This window comes from Scyliorhinus torazame, chromosome 25 (genome assembly GCF_047496885.1).
Source record: "Scyliorhinus torazame isolate Kashiwa2021f chromosome 25, sScyTor2.1, whole genome shotgun sequence".
Taxonomy (NCBI): Eukaryota; Metazoa; Chordata; class Chondrichthyes; order Carcharhiniformes; family Scyliorhinidae; genus Scyliorhinus; species Scyliorhinus torazame.
The window spans coordinates 8,307,494-8,320,075 of NC_092731.1; the positions used below are offsets into that span (position 1 = coordinate 8,307,494).

The following is a 12,582-nucleotide window of genomic DNA, read 5'->3' on the forward strand; positions in this document are numbered from 1 at the left end:
TGGGTGCAGATTTATAATACGTTGCAAAATAAAATTGATAAAATACTTGATAAAAACAGGAAAAATAGAACTAGGAGGAAAGATTGGAAATAACTAGTACAGGCGTAATGGGCCGAATAACCATCACCTCTGCTGTGACTCGATATGATGCTGTATAATGATCACCAGAGGCACCAAACATGGATTTATCCGTTATTTGCGGAGGGTGGAGTGGGGGGAATATTCGGGAAAACCATCGCCCTTCAAAGTCAATCACCGCATTTCTGTTTTAGCGAGCAGGGGGAGGGCTAGAACTTCCTAAATTGCATACTGCCGAGCTAACAAGACTCCTCATTTTGACACTAGCCAACTGGTGGAGCTGGGGGCGGGACAACTCCCCTCGCTGGCGCTGTAAACAAAAGCATGTTTCTATATCAGTCTCGCTGGGGAGACTAAAACGCTGAAATAGGCTAATAATAAGAGGTTTGCGGACATGCTCGCGATGGCGAATTATCCCCGCGTTTTTTCCCGAGCCTAACGTGGCCATTACTTTGATATTCTTTGGAAAGGTTGAAGGCCGAAATGAAAAACAGGGCGTCTGATGGGATTGGGAAGCAGATCAGGGGTCCGAGCTTCACTGGAGACAAGAAAGCAAAAATTACAGCAAAAACCCAAAAGACATGGATGAGACTTGCAACGGTATTCGCTTATTTGCTCTGTGTGTCTTTGACTGCTGTTATCCTGGTGATCTATTACACTTTAATTTGGGAGCCGGTCCGGGCGAAACCAGGACCGTCCAACAGCAACTTGACGGCGATTAATGCAGAAACCGGCAACTTCAGCTCCGGGCATAAGCGAAGGAGCGCCATCAACGATATGCGAAGCAACCCAAAGGGTTTCAGCAACCGGCGGTACGAAAGGAGCCATTTGAGAAGCACAGGCGGTGGGGCTGGCGATTTTATCAACTCGCAGAGCAGTAGCTCCGGGGTCGTGCACGGTGCTGTCACCGCCTCCAACACTACGAACAGCGGCGGCGGCGACCCCGGGGTGACCGGTAGCAAGACAGCGGCCACCGAGAGCGGGGTATTCAGCACCGTGGACAGGGCCACCGAGAGCGGGGTGTTCAGCACCACGGACAACGGCGGAGGCGACTCCGGGGTGACCAGCAGCAAGACGTCCGCCACCGAGTACGGGGTATTCAGCACCATGGGCAGCGATGACAGTAGGGCCACCGAGAGCGGGGTATTCAGCAGCATGGACAGCAGTGACCATAGGGCCACCGAAAGCGAGGTGTTCAGCACCATGGACAGCAGTGACCATAGCGCCACCGAGCGCGGGGTGTTCAGCACCATGGACAGCAGTGACCATGGGACCACCGAGTACGGGGTGTTCAGCACCATGGGCAGCGATGACAACAGGGTAACTCAGAGCGGGATATTCAGCACCATGGACAGCGATGACAGCAGGGCCACCGAGAGCGGGGTATTCAGCAGCATGGACAGCAGTGACCATGGGGCCACCGAGAGCGGGGTATTCAGCAGCATGGGCAGCAGTGACCAAAGGGCCACCGAGAGCGGGGTGTTCAGCACCATGGACAGCAGTGAACATAGGGCCACCGAGGGCGGGGTGTTCAGCACCATGGACAGCAGTGACCATGGGGCCCCTGGAGTAGAGAACACCCACCCCGACCGGGGAGACGTCAGCACCTCGGACAGCGACGGGAACATCGCCTCTCCGGTGGTCCCCACGCCGCAAACGCCCGAGGCAGGCATCCAAAATAAGGCGACCACCCGCCCTCCTAATGAGCCGAATCAAGCCGACAGGGGCGATGTAGCGAAGGTGGGGTCAAATCGCTGGGTAACCAGTCCCTCAAATGCAGGGGAACTGGGAACTGTGTCGGGTTTGCTAGGGCTGAATGAACATGTAAGAAACGACACTGACAGCAAAAGGAGGAACGTTAAAATGGACAGGTTGGCAACCATGAGATCCAGAAGCGGCTTTTCTGGCAAGAAGACCACCCATACTCTGACTATATCAACATATATAACTCAGAATGACATGCAGGATGAGGCAACTAGAAGTAAAATGGATGGTATGAGGTTTGCTGTACACTCTTCCAGCAGATCCAAAGGGATTGAGAACATTTGGGCCACGTCCAGATCGACAACAGACCCAGGTCCGTTTAGTACTGCTGCCGCTGGGGTGAGTGAGAGCGAGTTGGAACGTCAGTCTGCTTACAACGCCAGCACCAACAATGTGAGAGGGACGCAAAATCTATTTGCCAAGCTAAGGCTTTTGGACAGGCTGTCGAAAAAGCAAGGCAGGGCAAACTCCATTGGGTTACACGGAGACAGATTAGATCGATTGTCCACCGCAAGGGCCGTTAGTCCCACGCCAATACTATCATCACCTGGCTCCACCAATGCAGCAGAGAGCAGGGAGTCGGGTCACACCGGGACAACTCACCTTGAAGCCCAGTACACCCTACAAAACTTCAATGAGGAAAAGGAACAGCCATCGCCCACTTGGAAGTCAAACCAGGCCGAAGTAGAGGACACATACACAAATACTGTAACTAATCCCTTACCAACACTCCCAATAACATAGCTTTGCACTTACAATATTTTTATCTTAGGAGAAAGATACTTTGCAATATATTTTAACAAACTTCTGTGCAATATATATATATTGCAATATATTTTAATTTATATTCATCTTGGTGGTATTCCCCATTTGCGTCAAAATAGCATTTAAAGAAACATTATGGGTTAGAAACCTAGAAAATACAACAGCTTTTATTTAAGTGAAATATTTTCCGATACACTTCGGTGCTTCAAAATGTGTCACTTTATATGCTATTAGGATAATTTTAAGAAGAATATCACACATTTACAATATTTTATATGACAAATCTATGAGGCATTAAACAACTTATCTGTCCATGTTTTCTGTCATTTTTCCCCCATTTTAAATTTCTATGTTCGCATTTATAATGGCAATCATTATGTAAACTTGTCATGCTGTAATTATGCTCTTCACCAGTGGAGGCAGTGCAGCAGCGCCCTGACAGGAGTCTGTAATTACAGTGTCACAAGTTTGAATACACATTTTTCATTATAAATATGCGTTTGAGTAATTTATAGTGAAACTATATGAACATGAAGGCAGAATGTATGGCTTTAAAATGGATATTTAAGAAATACATAAATATTTAACAAAGACATAAATAGCTCCTAAATAAAAATAATATTAAAAAAATATTACATCTACGTAGTAAAGTCTAATTATCCCTGCATTCTTCTAACCCCTCCCCACATGAAGACTGCAATGTATCTGGATTCCTCATTGACAATGCAATCAGATAGTGTGCAATAAAAGGAATAATTGTTTGATCTCTATGTATTGTACTCCTGAAACCTTCCTCTGGTCACTATTTCTGGTGATGCATTTTGGCAGAAGGGATAGGGGGAGACTTAATGTCACATTTCCAAAGAATGTGCCTTCTAAAGACTAAATGTAGCTGTGGTGGTAAGTGTTTTTATTTCCAACTGTTTAATTCCAGCTAATTTAATTATTTTCATTGCCAGTAATATTTTGGGAGGCTAGATTTCCCCCAATTACTGTGGATTAGGAATAGTGTGCACTTAGTGGGAAAGAGCTCACCGACTAATGTTTTGAATGAACTCTTAACTGCATCTTTTTTATAACACTTTTCTCATCTCTGTTCCTCTAGAAACAGCAAGCATAAGAAATACTCCTACTGTGTAAAGACCAGGGTGAATTTCCCCATGAAGGTTCTGTTTCTAGGAGTTTAATTGCTGGTCACAGTCAATGCATAGTGTCTGTCATCTAGATTTAGAGAAAGAATGAAGGCAGAAGCTGAAACCTGAACATCACAGTCATATTATCACTCATGCATTATGCTCAAATTGCTTTTGCTCATTATTTTAAAGGAGGCATTGCTTTAATCTCTCCAATTAATTGTGCACAGAAAAGTTTGATACTCTATACAGGTTAAAGTGTCTAATGCATCATGAGGGAATTCAGTGGCCTAATTGATATTCCAGTTATTGGGTTGTTGCAAGTTTTGAAATCAGAGTAAGGTCTTTGAAATGAGGTTGTGCGAATAATGACATTTGAATGTTCAATGCTTTCATTTCAAATGTGCTTTTCTGTTATTTCAGCGTGAATGTGTTATTCTGTCAAAATAGCAGGCAAGACATCTGATACAAATACATTGACCACTAGGACAAGAATGAATACTCATACAGTTTCATTTCAAGCTCTTAATATTCTGGGATTAAATACAATTTTAGTCATTTTGTTGTTAAATGTAGCTAAAACAACAAGCAAACACAATGAGGACAGTAAGTGCTGGAAATACTGAGCAGCAGCTATGAAGAGAAACAGGGCTAGATTTTGATGGTATCAATGCAAGCTGACAAGATTTGTATTCACTCTGTGGCAGTTACAGTTTGTGTTTCATTCAGTTTTGTAACAGTTGGAGAGATGCAGTAATAGTGGCACAGCAGTTGATCACAGCAAGACCAGAGAAAAATAACCACAGATACTGGAAATGTGAAGTAAAATCACAAAATTCTGGAAATACTCGACAGATCTGGCATATTGTTGGAGAGGGAAACAAGGCGATAGATAACCTTCCATCAGAGCTAGGAAAATTGGAGATGTAACAGGTTTTAAACTGGTGAAAGCGGGGGATGTAAAGCACAAAAGGGAAGGTCACATGATGGGATGACAAGCGGGAGAGATTACATAACAAAAGAGTTCATGGTGTAAGGACAAAGTGACAAGCCTTCATTGAAGGGTGGCATGGTGGCACAGTCGTTAGCACTGCTGCCTCACAGCGCCACGGATCCGGGTTCAATTCCAGCCTCGGCTGACTGTTTGCATGTTCTCCCTGTGTCTGCGTGGGTTTCCTCCGGGTATTCCGGTTTCTTCCCTCAGTCCAACAATGTGCAGGTTAGGTGGATTGACCATGCTAAATTGCCCTTAGTGTTCAAGGGTGTGCAGGTTAGGTGGGGTTACAGGGAAAGGGCAAGGGAGTGAGTCTAGGTAGGGTGCTGTTTCAGGGGGTCTATGGAAGGCGTATTAAAGTCAGAAAGTCTTTTTATAATTAAACAGGGCATTGATGATGCCACACCTGGAGCACTCCATTCAGTTTTGTTCTCCTTATTTAAGGGGCGATAAAGAGGCAGCTCAAGGAAGGATCATTAAGTGAATTATGGGATGAAGGTCTCATCTTGTCAGGAAAGGTTGAGCAGTTTGGGCCTATACTCGTTAGAGTTTAGAAGAATGAGAGGTGATGATTTTGAGGTTAGGGTGGGAGCATTTGACAGGAGAAACGCTGAGAGGATGTTTCAGAGGATTGTTAATCTTTGCATCTCACTATCTCAGGGAGCAGCGGAGGCGGGATCATCGAATATATTCAAGGCTGAGTTAAACAAATTTTTGATTGACAGGGGAGTCATAGCGGGGTGGGTGGGCAGTAAGGAACATGGAGATAAGGTCACTGTTGGATCAGCCATATTGAATGGTGGAGCAGCTGTCTGGGGCTACTGCTATGTTCGAAAGAGACAGTATAGAGGAGGTGTAAATGGCAGAATCATGGGCAGCTGTTTACTGTTGACCACGCCAGCCTATAAGAGTTTTTTTTAGCCCAATTACAATCCACTGACAACTTCCACTTTCCAGCTCTCCTACCCATACCCATCACCCTCAGCCACCTGTCCTGCCACCTTCATTGATTTGTGTTGTTATGACGCCCTTGGCCTGTGCGTGATCAGTTCCAGCCCCACTTAACCCACAGTCACAACACAATTGAAATTCAAAAATAATTCTGTGAAAAACACCCAATGTCTTTGGCCCTTAGGTGCCCAATAATTACAGTCACAGGTTTGTAAATTTAAATACAATTAAATTTATTAATAACAAGAACTATAATTAATATGCAGCAAATAGAACAATTTTTAAAAAAATAAACATTTTATTGAGGTATTTTTTGGTTTTATAGCGACAACAAAATAAACAATATACATGAATCTATAAACATAGTGCAAAAGCCGTCTTCCTCCTTTACAGGTCCCACCTTTATTAACCCCCTACTCTAAGCTAAACTAATCTTGTCAGCTTGCATTGATACCATCAAAATCTAGCCCTGTTTCTCTTCATAGCTGCTGCTCAGTATTTCCAGCACTTACTGTCCTTCTGCTGACGATTAATTTTCCGCAAAGAAGTCGACAAACGGTTGCCACCTCCGGGCGAACCGTAACAGTGACCCTCTCAAGGCGAACTTGATTTTCTCCGAACAGAGAAAGCTAGCCATGTCCGATAGCCAGGTCTCTGACTTCGGGGGCTTTGAGTACCTCCAAGCTAATAATATCCGTCTCCGGGCTACCAGGGGAGCAAAGGCCAGAACGTCTGCCTCTTTCTCCTCCTGCATTCCCAGATCTCCGACTCCCCGAAAATTGCCACCTCCGGACTCGGTGCCACCTTTGTTTTTAACACCGTGGACATGACATCTGCAAACCCCTACCAAAATCCCCTAAGCTTTGGACCTATCCAGAACATGTGGACATGGTTCGCTGGCCCTCCCGCATACTTTGTACACCTATCTTCTACCCCAATGAACCTGCTCATCTGGGCCACTGTCATGTGAGCCCAGTGACTGACCTAGAATTGTATCAGGCTGAGCCTGGCACATGTTGTGGACGCGTTGACTCTACTCAACGCGTCCGCCCATAGACCATCCTCTATCTCTCCTCCCAACTCCTCTTCCCACTTGCGCTTCTGTTCCCCAGTCTGCGTCTCCTCAGACCCCATAAGTTCCTTGTAAATGTCATAGACCCTCCCTTCTCCCACCCACCCTCTGGAAACTACCCTGTCCTGTATCCCCTTTGGTGGTAGGAGCGGGAAGGTTGAAACCTGCCTGTGTAGGAAGTCCCGCACTGCAAATAGAACAGTTTAACTATTATCTAATTCCTAACCCCGACTTAAATTCACCACACCCTCTACACACGCGCACACACACACACACACACACACACACACACAAGACAGGTAAACACAGAAGGGAGAAGAGGGATGAAAATAATAAGTAAAAGGATAAAGAGTCTTTGTTTCACATAGTTGTCTTTAAGCACATTGCAACGTACCTGCTCCCACCCCCTCCCCAGGCAGCGCGTTCCAGATATTTACCACCCTCTGTGTAAAAAAACTTGCCTCGCACATCTGTCCTAAACTTTTCCCCACGCACTTTAAACCTGTGTACCCTAGTACTCTCCTACCCTAGGAAAGAGCATCTGACTACCCACCCTGCCCATGCCACTCATAATCTTGTAGACCTCTGTCAAGTCACCTCTCAATAGAGTCTCTGTTCTGCTGCTTGAAAACTAGCACCATGTTGCAACTTTTTGAATTCCTCATTCTCTGTACTGCAAGATAATGTAAAGACACATGTCCATTATGCAGCCATGGATCAAAATGATAATGGCAAAGTAAGTAAGGAAAGGGGAAATAAGGGAATGATCAGGAAGGACTCACAGTGTGTGTTTTCATTCAGGTTCCTCTGCTCCTGCGCTCCATTTAGAATTGTATCATTTATTTCATTTTCTCCATCTTCCAACTGAAATGTCTCACTTCACACGTCCATGGAATCTGTATAATCTCTACACTGCAGAAGGAGGCCATTCAGTCGATCGTGTCTGCACCGACCCTCAGAAAGCGCACCCTATCTTGGCCCACTGCCTCGCCCTATCTCCATAGCCCCACCCAACCTGCAGATCTTTGGACACTAAGGGGCAGTTTAGCTTGGCCAATCCATCAACCTGCACATCTTGGAGCACCCGGAGGAAACCCACACAGACACGGGGAGAACGTGCAAACTCCACACAGACAGTCACCCAAAGCCGGAAATGAACCCGGATCCTTGGCGTCGTGAGGCAGCGGTGCTAACCACTGTGCCACCGTGCCGCCCACTGCTCTGCATTAACCTCCATCTGCCATCAGTCAACCCATTCCACCAGCCAATCACGATCCTCGTCACTCTCTGAAAAACTGTTGTTTCATCCACAAATCTGCGAATTGTGCCACATTAAGTCTAAGTCGCTGATCTAACAACTTGGGTGTGGCTGGCTAGGCCAGCATGTGGTGCCCATCCCCAGTTGATACAGATTGAGAAAAACAGTGCACCATTGGAGAGGCCAATGGAGAGCCCCTCTGCTTTACTCTCTTGCAGCCATTCACCATTACACAAAATAAAACACAGAACCAAAACAGTGAAGAGGCTGAAAATCTGAAATAATTACAGAAAATAGCAGAAATACACAGGCGGCAGCTGAGGAGATAGAAACAGGGTTAGCAGAGGTCTCCACCTCTGACTTTTCAAACTCAAAGTTGTCAGAGATGTAACAGTTTTTAAGCAGATACAGAGGCAGGGAAAGAGGGGATGGAAAGGGAGAGTAGGAAAGGTTAAACACTAAAGAGATGACGGTGGAAGGCAGAACGGAGTGATCGTGAGGCAAATCAAGAAAGGAAAGTCAGAGACTGGATAGTCAGAGGCTTTTCCCCAGGGTAGAGGGGTCAATTACTAAGGGGCATAGGTTTAAGGTGCGAGGGGCAAGGTTTAGAGGAGATGTACGAGGCAAGTTTTTTTACACAGAGGGTAGTGGGTGCCTGGAACTCGCTGCCGGAGGAGGTGGTGGAAGCAGGGACGATAGTGACGTTTAAGGGGCATCTTGACAAAAACATGAATAGGATGGGAATAGAGGGATACGGACCCCGGAATTGTAGAAGATTGTAGTTTAGTCGGGCAGCATGGCCGGCGCACGCTTGGAGGGCCGAAGGGCCTGTTCCTGTGCTGTACTTTTCTTTGTTCTTTGTTCTTTGAAAGTTACAGTCGGGGTGGAGCTCATGTTGAGATTTATTGGAACCATGCAGACGACAGAGAACAGTGAGGACAAAACGCGGCTGAAGTGGAGAATTAAAAGGAGAAGTGACTGGAAACTCAGGGTCCTGCTTACAGACTGAACGGAGGAGTTCAGCAAAGCAGACACCCAGTCTGCAATTGGCCTCCCCGATGGCAAGGAGACCATGTCATAAGTGGCGATTGCAGTGTGCTAAATTGAGACTTAAACGAGTAAGTCACAGTTCTAACCAGAAACAAAGCTCTGGGCCTCGGACAGTGAGGAATGAGATCAAAGGGCAGACATGACACTCCCGTATTAGCATAGGAAGGGGAGAGCACTTTGAGAGCGATTGAGGAGTGGATATGAGTCGAGGGGAAGGTTTGTTCAGTGGAGGAGTCATATGGAGGTGATAGAAATGACAAAATATGTTTCATTTGAACGTAAAGGGTGTTGGGATAGAAGGTACCCTAGCCGGATAGTGAGGGGGAAAGGGAGGAGTGAGAGCAGAAATGGGCAGCTTGGATATGGGATGGGTACAGCCGAGGGGCCCTAATTCCTAATCCCGCCCAGAATCCTGGGTCTGGATTATCCGTTTTTGGGGCTAACTGCTGGCTCAAATGGAGAATCCGCGGGAGGTGTCCGTGAAAATAATCGGCGCGTGCCCCTCACCAATTCCGGCAGTGCCAACCAAAACTCCCACCTCCCGCGCCGGAAACAGCCGAAGAATGGCCGGGTCCCGGCCCGCGCGTGTGCACGGCTGATGACCTGCAGCGGTTGCGCCGTACAACATGGCGGCGGACGTGCATGGCCCCGCCCCACCATCTGCGACCCCCACAGTGCACCGCCTGGCCACCCTCACCAGTCCTGCCAGCCCTTCCAGAAGCCCCCACCCCTGGCCAGCGGCATGGATCCCGGCCGAGTGTGGCGGTGCTGGGCAGAGTCCGCAGCCGCCACGCCGGGTTCACGGCCTGTGTGAGCACACGTGTCCCGTGCCGTCGGGAACTCGGCCCATCGGGGGCGGTCCATCACGGGTGGGCCCGGCTGGTGATGCTGCAGCGGCGCAAGGCGTGCATCGCAATGACGCCATTTCCGAGGGGGAGGAGCATGTCTGACCGGCGTCAAACCGCTGCCAGACCCAATTTCGGCTTTGGAGCCCATTCTCCACCCGATCGGCAATTACGATTTCGCCGATCAGCAACGGAAAATCCCGCTCATGATAAGAGGATGTGTAATCAAGGTAGTTGTTGGAGTCAGTGGATTTACAACAGATCTTGGTCAACAGCCAATCCCAGAAATCGAGACGGCGAGGAGCAGGCTTCAAACTATTTAAGAGAAATGGGATTAGAGGAGGCAGCAGTTCGACAGCAATCGCTGCTCCAATAACTTCCCTCGATGGTTAAGCTTCTCCACCACGCAAGATCCTCTTCCATTTCTCAGGAACAGCAGCTCCAGGAGTCAACAGTTATGCCTTATTTATCCTTTGAGTCATGTCCACACTCACGTAAACTCACGCCTCAGCAGAAGAAGTTAATGTAAGTCTGTCGAAAACAATACATTAACGTTGCTCCAAATCACCCTGAAGAGAGGTGACATTTCTCAACCGTTGTGCTGTCAGCCTCCTGCATCCTTGTCAGCTCCTGTTGAATAATTAGATTCATCTCCATACCTTGGCAGCGAGGCTGATTGTCACAGATCATGCGGAGGAACGTTTTATCCAGGAGGTGGGCCTGATGTCACAGCCTCAATACACGCTCCGTCACATGTCTATACAGCGCCGTGATAGTCACTGAAAGGAAGAGACAGATTGGCACTCAAAGAGAAAAATAACCTGAAAAAACATAGATGCTCCCCTCGATAACAAAGAAAAACACTGGCACCTTTCTGAAGCTCAAGACTTTTCCGAGAGCTTATCTGTGTTGAGTTTGCACGTTCTCCCCTTGTCTGCGTAAATTTCCCCCGGGTGCTCAGGTATCCTCCTACGGTCCAAAGATGTGCAGGTTAGGTGGATTGGCCGCGCTAAATTGCTCCTTAGTATCCAAAAGGTTAGGTGGGGTTACTGGGTTACGGGGATAGGGTGAGGAGGCATGGGCTTAAGAAAGGTGCTCTTTCCAAGGGCCAGTGCAGACTCAATGGGCCGAATGGCCTCCTCCTGCACTGTAAATTCTATGATTGAATGAATCAACCTGACATGGGGTAGTAGAGAGCTGAACGCAGAATGGCAGCAGCCGGAGCATCCCGCAGCGAAGGTTAGCCACTGTCAGGATGTGCTTCACTACACATAGGTTGGCAAAGCAAAGAGCTTCAATATCCAATAGCATTCGCCACGTGAATAATTAAAGTTAGAAATCAATAACTGGACCCCCCACAATGAACAGGCACACACTCAGACATCCAACAATAAATTTAGAGTACCCAATTATTTTTTTCCAATTCAGAGGCAACTTCACGTGGCCAGTTCCACTACGCTGCACATATCTTTGGGTTGTGGGGGTGAGACCCACGCAGACACGGGGAGAATGTGCAAACTCCACACGGACAGTGACCCGGGGCCGGGATTCCAACCCGGGTCCTCAGTGTCGTGAGGCAGCAGTGCTAACCACTGCACCCCCTAAGATTTTGCAGGTGGACATTGAACCTGTTTTGGCCCCATTGCGAACACACCTTCCTTGACCATCAGGTCCTGGGGTGGGAGTCGAACCCGGAGCATCTGGCTCAGAGACAGTCACGCTAACACCACTGCGCCACAAGACATCCTAGAATACCCTCGCTTTTCCTTTTACGAGAGAAAAACATGACCGGCTCTTCCCCATGACACTGAAACCTCACAAGACGGGCTGTGGGTGGGAATAGGAGACCAGCTCCTTTCTGAATGTTTGGGCGATTAACGTGAACAAACAACAGGATGTATTCCCACAATACAACAGTGCCTGCACCTCATTGGCTGTTTAGCGCTTTGGGATGTCCTGAGGTTATAAAAGGCACTATAGAAATGTAAATTTCTGCGTTCATATGGCCCCTGACCCCATGATCTCTGAGATCAAAGGTCTCTGCCTCTTTAATGGGACAGCCAGTTTAATAAGAAGAGCCATTTCGAACTTGCCAAAAACACAATCATCTTCAGATCCACAAGGCTCAGAGGCCGATAATAATAAAAACCCGACACACGCACATTTTAACAATATTTTACAGGTTTCTACAAAGAAGTTGTGAACTGATTGATATTATCACAGGGGCAGCACGGTGGCGCAGTGGTTAGCACTGCAGTCTCACGGTGCCGAGGTCCCAGGTTCGACCCCGGCTCTGGGTCACTGTCCGTGTGGAGTTTGCACATTCTCCCCGTGTTTGCGTGGGTTTCGCCCCCACAACCCAAAGATGTGCAGGGTAGGTGGATTGGCCGCGCTAAATCGCCCCTTAATTGGAAAAAATGAATTGGGTACTCTAAATTTAAAAAAAAAGATATTATCCCACAGGTACAATTTTACTAAAAGTTTAAAAGAACCAAACAAGCCATTTTACTACCATCAGAGTGGGTTCAATGGACCAAATTCATGAGCTGCAAGAGTCCTTATTGAGCTGAATGTGGTTACTGATTGCAAACCCCTATAAACCCACACTCATTGACATTGCTGCTTTGTCCCTTCGACGGTGTCTGTGCAAAGATTCCAGTTGCCTTGTGCAT

At 47.4% G+C, this 12,582-nt stretch overlaps 1 protein-coding gene across 1 annotated transcript; it reads left to right on the plus strand.

Moving 5' to 3' along the window:
• Nucleotides 1-323: 323 nt before the first annotated feature.
• Nucleotides 324-3,640, plus strand: LOC140402285 (uncharacterized). Its single transcript, XM_072489940.1, has one exon. It carries the CDS (start codon nucleotides 562-564, stop codon nucleotides 2,584-2,586), a length of 2,025 nt encoding a protein of 674 aa, XP_072346041.1. The 5' UTR covers nucleotides 324-561; the 3' UTR covers nucleotides 2,587-3,640.
• The last annotated feature ends 8,942 nt before the right edge of the window (nucleotides 3,641-12,582 follow it).